At 48.3% G+C, this 9952-nt stretch overlaps 2 protein-coding genes across 2 annotated transcripts in view; both read right to left on the bottom strand.

The window, feature by feature from the left end:
- The window catches only part of PHETA1 (PH domain containing endocytic trafficking adaptor 1), a 396663-nt gene that overhangs the window by 97511 nt on the left and 289200 nt on the right, over positions 1–9952 (bottom strand). The window lies entirely within an intron of this gene.
- Positions 59–9535, bottom strand: MYL2 (myosin light chain 2). Its single transcript, XM_059676133.1, has 7 exons — positions 9442–9535; positions 7886–7975; positions 5073–5148; positions 3241–3345; positions 2367–2445; positions 2230–2278; positions 59–398 (listed from the first exon to the last, which is right to left on the bottom strand). The coding sequence occupies exons 1-7, from the start codon at positions 9442–9444 to the stop codon at positions 300–302; spliced, it is 501 nt and encodes a 166-aa protein (XP_059532116.1). The 5' UTR covers positions 9445–9535; the 3' UTR covers positions 59–299.

Here is a 9952-nt window from a genome sequence, read left to right as displayed (position 1 = left end):
ATTAGCAAAGGGCCAGCCATTCTGCAGTCCCTACTGTCAGAGAAACACTGTGGACAAATACACGACCTCCTGTTTATTTGGACGTGGCCTCTGCATGGATTTCCATCTGAGGATGTATGGTCATGTGGTGTCAATAAGCCACCCAGGCTGCAAAGAAGGTGGAGGTAGATACATGAGGCAGCCACAGCTAACAGGCCAGGGGCAGGGATGGTGGCTTTCCCGGGCCAAGTGATAGGAGAGCAGGGACCCCCTCCCCCTCCCCACAAAGACAAGCCCAGGTTGGGCAGTGAGCCCCTCCCTTAGTCCTTTTCTTCTCCATGGGTGATGATGTGCACCAGGTTCTTATAGTCCAAGTTGCCAGTCACATCAGGGGGGAAGGCGGCAAACATCTGGTCAATCTGCAATGAACCAGCAAGAGGTGCAGAGGATGATGGGAGGGGAAGAAGGAAGGAGGGCTGTGTGCAGGGGCAGGCCTGATGGAGAGGCAGTGGGGATGCGGGCATGGGAGGGGGATGGTGAGGATTCGTGTCAGGGGGGCAGTAGACATAGAGATGTGTCACTAGACCCCCTCCAGGAAGGCCTTGTCACCCAGCTGCTGCAGAGCTGCAGGACCCAAGGTCACGCCCTCCTGGGGCAGCCCATAGCCTCTGATCAGTGTGGGCCCAGCGTGGGACCTCTCGGAAGGGCTACTCTAGCCACCAGGAGTGTCAACCAGGTCACTCCTTGGGTCAGTATCTCCCTTCAGCCCTCCTCCTTGCCCTTCCTTCCCAGGTGCTGACCCTAAGGGTCACTCTGTAGGGATGTCCCCCCAGAACCCAACCTGAGACAATAAAACAGGGATCACACACTCAAGTGTGCAAAGGAGCTGGACAGGTTATGTAAGGGAGCAACATGGGCCTGGTGGGGACTATGGCTAAATAGGGACACAGGGGACACCTACAAAAGGGGCAACTGCTCAGGGCCAGCTGCTTATGGCCACGTGGTTAAGGAGATCAGACTCTGAGGGAATCTGAGTCTAGAAATCTAGATTAAAAACAAAACACGCAGTTTCCACATTTAAAAAATATTGACTAGTTATCTTAAAAAACCATACTGGCTACTAATAGCTAACATGTGATAACATTATCCTTACCACATGTCGGCACTTTACACATACTAACTTGTTTAATCCTCACAGTGTACTAAGGTAGGTTCTATTACTGTCTTTACTTTACAGATGAGGATATTGGGGCACAGGGAGGTTAAGGAGCAGGTCCAAAGGAGAAGGCAGGCTCTTTTAACTGCTTAAGTTTTGGAGTGAAAAATCTAAGTAGAATTTTTAGTAAAATGTGGAACTTGATGGAATCAGGCCTGAGTAGGGACTATTTTAAATAGACTCCTTATGGAACATTAATAATATTGATAAGACTGTTGCTGGTTCATATAGGACTTTTGGCAAAGTATTAAGTGTCCCTTCTTCCAGGCACCTTACTGCCACCTGCCAGAAAATTATATATTGTGATTAAAAAAAAAATTATAAAGACACTTTACTGCCATCTTCTGGGAAACTGTTGCAACAAATACACACTCTGATATCCTATATAATAAAAGCCTAATATGCAAATCTATCGAATGGTTGAACTACTGGTGAAACGACCAGTCGCTATGACATGCACTGACCACTAGGGGGCAGATGCTCAATGCAGGAGCTGCCCCCAGCCTGCAGGCCCCAGACCAGCCACCGGTCACCCAACCAGTTGCCCCACAGATCGGCCCTGGTCGTTGGCCAGGCCTAGGGACCCTACCTGTGCACGAATTTCATGCACCGGGCCTCTAGTATATTATAAGAACAGCTTCCAGGAGAACTGTGTAGTGCGGAGCCTACATGACAGCTTACGTGGTACCTGCACGCCACCCTTCCTCCATCAGGAGATTGGTGCTCTACCCAGGGCTCCCTGCATTGTGGGGGAGGTAAACCTGGAGTCAGACCTGCATTTACCGTCAGTGTTGTCCTGTTAGGCAAGTGACTGTACTCCCCTGGGCCTCAGTTTTTCCATCTATAAAATGACAATAATACTAGTTCTGACCTCGTGGGGTGATTGAGAGAATGGCATGGGATAAGGGCTCAGTAAACAATGGCAGGTTCTGTCTCAGTGTGGGTCAGGGGTGTTTTAGAAAGAGGAAGATGGAGTCCCCGGAAGGGTGATGCCAGGAGCTGGGGTGCAGAGAGTGTCCAAAGGGCCCTGTTACCTCCTCATTGGAAAATCTCTCTGCCTGTGTGGTCAGCATCTCCTTAATGCTGCAGAGAGAGAAAAGCAGGTGTTGGCTCAAGGTGTGTGTGGGGGAAGCAGGGAGCCCCCATGTCCTCTCCCATAGACCCCACTCACTAATCAGCCTTCAGCACCCCTTTGCCTTCGGGGTCAAACACTTTGAACGCGTTGAGGATGGTCTCTTCAGGGTCTGCCCCTGAAACAGAAAACAGGGTTGAAAGGTGCTGCGGGTGGCTTGGAACCTGTTGGACCCAAGGAGGCAGGACCTAAGCCCCCCACCTCCCTCACCCAGGTTGGGGGGCCAGGGCAAAGGCTATTTTCTTTGGAGAAGAGACCCTGCCTTCCTCTGAGCACTGAGCCTTGATATTTTTTAAAGAGTGGGTTAAGAATCCAGTTATTTTTGAGCAAAACTCAAGGTCAAAGGTGGATCTAGATTTGGAAAAACTGGGATTCAAATCCTGACTCCAGCACTTGTTAGCTAGGTGACTTTCTCTGAGCCTCAGTCCCCATCTGAAGACTGGGGAGCAGAATAGATCCCATGCCTGGATGCTGTTAAATGAGGTCATGCGTACAAAGTGTTTAGCATGAACTTTGGCTCAGTGGGTGCCTTGGAGCAACATTAGCTGCTGTCTTTGTTTTTGTTTTGTTTGTTTTTAGAGAAAGACAGAAACATTGATGAGAGAGAGACGTTGATGGGCTGCCTCCTGCTTGCCCCCTATTGGAGATTGAGCCCGAAACCCAGGCCTGTGCCCTGACCAGGAATCAAACTGGTGAACTCTTGGCTCATGGGTCGACGCTCAACCACTGGACCATGCCGGCCGGGCTAGCTGCTGTTTTTATTCTTTTCCCCCGAATGTTACTCTGCCTCTGTCTCCTGGCAATCCCTGTCTATTCTCCTAGTGCTTTAATTCATACCCAAAGATGAAGACACATAAAGACAGACAGACATACACACAGATGCGCGCACACACACAGATGCACACCAGCTTACCCTTAAGTTTCTCCCCAAACATCGTCAGGAACACCGTAAAGTTAATGGGACCTGGGGCTTCCTTGATCATGTCATCGATTTCCTCATTTTGCACGTTCACACGCCCTAGGAAAGGAAACACACACACTCAGGGCCTCCCAGCCGGGACGGAAACCGCGCGCAGCACACTGGCATTTGCCCTGTAATTTCACTTCAGGGAATCTAGTCCAAGAATAATCAGAGACAGAGAGGACCCGCCGGAGATTCACGTGAGAAGATGTTCCCGACAGTGTTATTTATAATAGCCAGGCCAAACTCTGATGTAGGAGGGGTTAGTTATATTTAAAATAGTGTCTTTAGAACCTGGAACATTTTATACAGATGTTTTAATGTTTTACGCCAATGGGAGATGGCCATCTTATACATTGGCCCTTCTCAGCCGGAGGTGGGAGAGACAGATCAGAGTCCCTGGGGTACTTGTTCGAATTATGGCTGCTGTAACCCAGGAGCCTTGGAGAGTCTGACATACCTCCTCACGCTAGTCCTTGCCGCAGGCCTCTAGAGGACCCTTGAGCAAATTAGAAAAAGAGACCCCTTCTTAATTTATTTTTATTCTTTTTAATCCTCGCCCGAGGATATGCTTATTGATTTTAGAGAGAGGGGGGAAGGAGAAAGAGAGAGAGAGAGAGAGAGAGAGAGAGAGAGAGAGAGAGAAACATTGCTGTGAGAGAGAAACATAGATTGGTTGTCTTTGGGTAACAAACCCGCAACCTTTCAGTATATGAGATGATGCTCCAACCAGCTGAGCCACACTGGCCAGGTCAGGATAATTTATGTTTTAAATATAAAAATCCACAATGACTACAAACATGAAGAGGAGTCTGTCGAACTGTGCGGTGCACAACCTGTATTGCTGTTCACAGTGACCCTGAGCTCTAGGGATCGGAGTGTGTATGTGTGTGTGGAAGGGGTGAGTGGTGGCAGGTGGGACATGTCCTATATTATAAAAGCGTGATATGCAAATCGACCAAACAGCCGAACAGAGGAATGACCATCCGGATGACCATCCCGGACCACGCTATGACACCCACTGGCGCCAGGTCAGCCAAGGTGGGTGCGATGTGATTGGTCGGGGGCTCAGCCATTGCCCCATGATTGCCCCACAGAGGGAGGCCCACGCCACTGGCCAGCGGGGCGATCAATTGGGGAGCTCCATGATCGCCCCAGGCCACCGACCTGCAGGCTGCAGTGGGTGGACGGGGCCTCCCTCTGCCAGGGAAGCCCGAGTCCTGGGTGCTGGCTGCCGGAGGGCAGCCTGGGTCCCGGGTTCCAGAGGGAAGCCAGTGCCGGCAGCCAGGGGGAAGGAAGGCCTACTCTCGAATTTCATGCATCGGGCCTCTAGTATATTATGAAAAAGCTCCGTGCACTTATGTTCACATTTGAGATGTACATTTTAAAAAGCTGAATCCAAAATAGAATGATTCCAATTTTTAATCTCCCCCTCCAATATACCTAGAAAAGACTTAGAGGCTGAAATGTTAACAGTGGAGTGTGGCCTAAAGGGTACTATTGTTTTCTCCTTTAAACTTCTCTAATGTTTCCAAGTGTCCTGTTGTGAGCTGGCACTGCATTCAAATCACACACACAAACAGTAATAAAAAGAAAAGAAAAGATATGAGGACACGCAACAGTTAAACTCTTCTTTCCCATCCTCTGAAATTTGTCTTAAAGGTCAATCTTGGTTGAGCTGTTTCTTTGGAAAACAACAAGCTCATCACTGTTTCGATGGTCCCACCTCCTGGCCCTCATGGGCGTGGGACGGACCCTCCTGCAGGCCGAGAGGGGCAACCTACCAAGAGCAGCAAAGGTGTCCCTCAGATCGTTCTTGTCGATGAAGCCATCCCTGTTCTGGTCCATGATGGTGAAGGCCTGTGGAAGGAAGGTGGCTGGCTGGTCAGCTCAGGAAAAATCAGGGGGCAGGAGCTCGAGAGGCTGGGCCAGGGGGTACGGGAAGTGGGATTCTGGGATTTTCGAGGAACACTGAATAAATCCAGAGTCAAAGATTTAAAACAATCTGGCAGTTCCTCAAAATGGTAGGCATAGAGTTACCGTATGATCCAGAAACTCATCTGGCAGGTTTCCAGTCGAGAGAATTAGAACCTCTGTCCACACAGAAACCTGAACATGAATGTCCACAGCAGCACGATTCATGACAGCCCCAAACCGGAAACAGCCCACATGTCCACCAGTGGATGGATGGATAAACAAAATGTGGTCTATCTGTACCAGGGGTGAGGAACATCGGGCCGGCGGGACATGTAAGGCCCTCAAAATCATTGGGTCTGGCCCTGCCAAGGCACTAGGGGTGAGTTAATTAAATGTCTGACCAAATATAGCAGGCTATTTTTTAAGTTGATAATTTTGTATGGCCTGTGAATGATGATATAAATATCCAAATGGCCCTTGGCAGAAAAAAAGGTTCCCCGCCCCTGATATACAATGGAATACCATTCGGCCATAAAAAAGGAAGGAAATAATGGCAGGTACTACAATATAGGTGAGCCTGGACTCACGATGCCAAGTGGAAGAGGCCAGGCACAAAAGGCCACATATAGTGTGACTCAATTTCTATGAAATGTCCTGAGTAGGCAAATCCATAGAGACAGAAAATAGACCCGTGGTCACTAGGGGCTGGGCAAGAGGGAAGCGTGGAGTGACTGCTGACAGGTATGAGCTTTCTTTTGAGGGCGATGAAAATGTTCTGAAATTAGATAGGGATAATGGTTGCAAAACTCCGCCACTGTACTAAAGAGCCCCTGAATTGTACGCTTACTTTTAATTTGCCAACTTGTGGTATGCGGATTGTATTTCTATAAAGCTGTTATTGAAAAAGAAAACAAGTTAAAAACCAGGGTCTCGTGTCTGCCCCCCGACTCGCCAGCCCACATTGTCTGTAAAAGACAGCCGGTAGTCTTTCTCAGCTAGCTGGCAGGGAGACTCCGAGAGCTGTGTAAATGCCCAGGGATTTTATAAATGACATGTCATCACTATTTTTTTTTTTTTTGAGTTCTTTGTGGCAGCTGGAACCCTGTCCCCTGTCCCCACCTCCAGCAGCTGATCTCCTCTCAGAGGTTGGGATGGGGTGGAGAGGGTTGGTGGCTTTTTTCTTCCTGGAAGGTGACTATTTTAAGTTCAGATATGACATTTCATCCCAGGAATTCCTCTTTCCCTGGTGGCCTGTGGGACACGACATTCCTGTGACTGAAAGTTAGTGGGGACAAAAGGTGCAAGTGCGCACATCCCATTTGGACGCCCCGGTCGCCTCCCCTTTGGTATAAAACACACTGGCTGCTTTAGCAAAGCTTAGCGTATTTTCCTCCGAAGGGCCGGGTCTGGGAGCGTGGGTGCCTCAGTGTGAGCCAATCACAACTGCTGGAAAAAGAATCAATTGTCTGTCCTTCTAAGCCAGTGGTTCTCAACCTTGGCTGCACATTAGAATCACCTGGGAATCTTTTTAAAATCCTGATTTCTGGGCCTCCTCCTCCGGAAATTCTGTTTCTTTGTGATGGGGTGGGGCCACAACATTAGTAACAAAGAAACAGAATTTCCGGAGGATGAGGCCCAGACACCAGGATTTTAAAAAGATTCCCAGGTGATTCTAATGTGCAGCCAAGGGTGAGAACCACTGTTCTAAGCCTTCAGGCGGTGGCTTTGTTTTGCCTGATTGGTACTTAGTTTCTTCATAAGGCACAGTCCCGGAGAATGTGATAGGGTTTCAGACCTCGCTGGTACTCAACAATCGAGGACTGTAAAATTCGAAATCCAAGAGATACTGTTTTTCATCTCTCAGATTGGCAAAAATATTTTAGACTATTGGCCAATGTTGACAGAGATGTGAGAGAAAAAAGTACTTTTTCCTCTTGGGGCCAATGGGAGGAGGAATTAGCATCTCATTTCTGGAGGACAATTTGGACCAATGAAACATCAATGTGAGAGAAAAACTTCTAATTGGTTGCCTCCTTCATGCACCCTGACTGGGGATTGAACCCACAACCTTTTGGTATACGGGATGACTCTCTAACCAATTGAACCACTAGGCCAGGGCTGCTATGTATGTATGTATGTATGTATGTATGTATTTAATTCCTTTGACCTAGCAATTCTGCTTTTAGGATTTTATTCCAAGGAAATAACCAAAGATACAAGCAAAAATGTGTTACTTATGAAAAAATAAAACATTCTAAACACATGTTAACATCCCACTGTAGGAAGTGGTTTAAATAAATGATAGAAAATGTTGATACTGAATTGCTCAAAGAAAACTACCAGACACTCATTGGCAGGTGCAAAAGACTGTAACTTTGTTTAACAAATATATATAACAAACATGACTAGAAGGCTGTATACCCAAATGTTAACTGATAATCTATCTCTGGGTTGTAGAATTATAGGTCATTTGTGTGTTCTGAAAATTTTCCTACATTTTCAACAACAACAACAAAAGCTTTACTTTGATGATTAGCAAAAGTTATTAAAAATCTGGGGTTGTTTGGAGGCTTAAGACATCTAAGCAAGAGGTTCCCATGGGGAACACGGAATGAAGGGAAGGTGCTCCCCAAATGCTGGGAATCTGCCTCCAGGCTAATGATTCCATAGCTGCACCCACCTCCTTAAATTCCTGGATCTGGGTCTGTTCAAACATGGAGAACACGTTGGAATTGGCTCCCTCGGCTCTCTTCTTGGCTTTCTTGGGTGCCTAGAGTGGGGGGGAGAGGCATCGATTAAAAGAGTCAGAAATTAGAAAATTAGCTCAGGCCCTGTCTCCGGGTAAATCTCAGCTGCTCATCTGTAAAATGGGGCTATGGTGTCCACACTCCTTTCAAAACACTGATGCTGGAGGGATAAAATGACACAACATGACATTTCTCAAAGGAGGCCCCCCTGGTTCTGGTGGATCATAAGAGACTGAGGCTCTTGCAGCAGGCTCCTTTTAAAAGCTTGTTCGGCTGGTGTGGTTCAGTGGTTGAGTGTCCACCTAAGAACCAGGAGGTGGCGAAATGATTCCCCGTGAGAGCACTTGCCTGGGTTGCAGGCTAGGTCCCCAGAGGGGGCGCGTGCAGGAGGCAGCTGATGGCTGATTCTCTCTCATCATGATATTTCTGTCTCTCCTTTCTTCTCCCTTCCTCTCTCTGAAATCAATAAAAACATATTTAAAAATATTTTAAAACTAGGAGTTTAGGTGTGTCTCTGGGGATGGAGCCATGCTTTCAGATCAGCCCCCGCAGGGACCAGCCGCTTTTGTTCCAATGCATTTCACAAAAAGTTCAGTAATGCACAGGAGGATTGATTGGGGGCGGGAGTCAGGCTCACGAAACCATGAGGAAAGTCGAGATGAAATGACACTTTTTCAGGGTGTTAAAACCCAATCGCTCCCCCACCCACACACACCATTTCCCCCTGATCCAAATGGCAGCGAAATCTCTCTAAATGTTCCGGCCTTGCACCACACAGACAGTGCAAAGAAGACTTTAAATAGTCACAGCTTCAACACGGGTACATACATTATTTCATTCAATCCTCGTAATTGCTCTGTCAAGTAGATGCTGTTATTACCGTCACCTTTTTACTGGGGAGGCAACTGAGGCTCAGGGAGGTTGGGTCACTTGCCCAAGGTCACAAAGCAAAAAGCAGAGCTGGAGTTGAACTTGGGCAGTCTGGCTCCAGGGTCTGTGCTCCTGACCTCTCTCCTCTGCTGGCCCTAATTTGGGGGCTTCCTGCTTCGGGAGGGGGACGCCTAACTGAACTGCGCCTGGAGAAAGGTTTTAATTTTGCAAGTTCAAAAGGTGAAAACAAAAAGATCTTTTCCCCAGCTGCCCGAACAAGAGAAAAGAATTACAATTTGATCCTTAAAAGCGTTCAATCCCATTTTGCAAGCCCTGGGAGTTATTGATTCCTCCGGAGGTCAGTAGACAAGCCATAAAAAAGCCAACTCTCTTATTTTGTTTTTGCAAGTCCCTGGGAGCTGCTGTTATTTGTGGCTTATCAGGGCATTGATTGGGGATCCTCTATGCGGACACAGCCAGCAGCGCTTTCCCCATCGGAGCCTGGGGTCCTCAAAAGCCACTGCCCCTCCCCCCTCCTGCCCCCTCAGTCCTTTGTTTATAGGTGGTGCCCTTCTCGTCCACCCAGCATTACTCACCTCCGGGAGCCCTGGCTACTCACCATGGTGGAAAGGACTCAGCGCTGGTTCCCTAGAAGAATCCCACAGGCTGCCCACTCTCCTCGCCCGAACAATAAATACTTCCTCCCCATGTTTAAAAATAACCGCATGACCACTTTTGGCAGTTAATAGGTAAGGCCCCCCCACCCCCACCCCATGCCGTTCTTCTGAAGTAAGGGCAGCTCATTCGACACCTGGTGACACTTGAGACCCAAAAAGGCATTCAAGGTTAAAGAGGCAGGCGGCTGGGTCACGGGAGAGATGCTTTCCGCAGCGCTTGGGCGGGCGACACTTGTGCTTGTCAGTTTTGAGATGGAAAATGGCAGGGAGAGGGGATGAGAAGTCTCACGTGGTCAGGCACAGGTCCCATCTCAGGGCCTTTGCACCTGCAGGTCCCTCTACCTGGAATGCTTTTCCATCCGACATCTGCCAGGCTCCCTTCCTCTCCTCCTTCAGATCTTTGCTCAATGTCACTCTCTCAGTGAGACTCCCCCACCGCCTGATTAAAGTAGC

This window comes from Myotis daubentonii, chromosome 19 (assembly GCF_963259705.1).
Source record: "Myotis daubentonii chromosome 19, mMyoDau2.1, whole genome shotgun sequence".
In the NCBI taxonomy this organism is placed as follows: domain Eukaryota; kingdom Metazoa; phylum Chordata; class Mammalia; order Chiroptera; family Vespertilionidae; genus Myotis; species Myotis daubentonii.
This window is presented reverse-complemented; position numbering and strand designations above follow the sequence as displayed.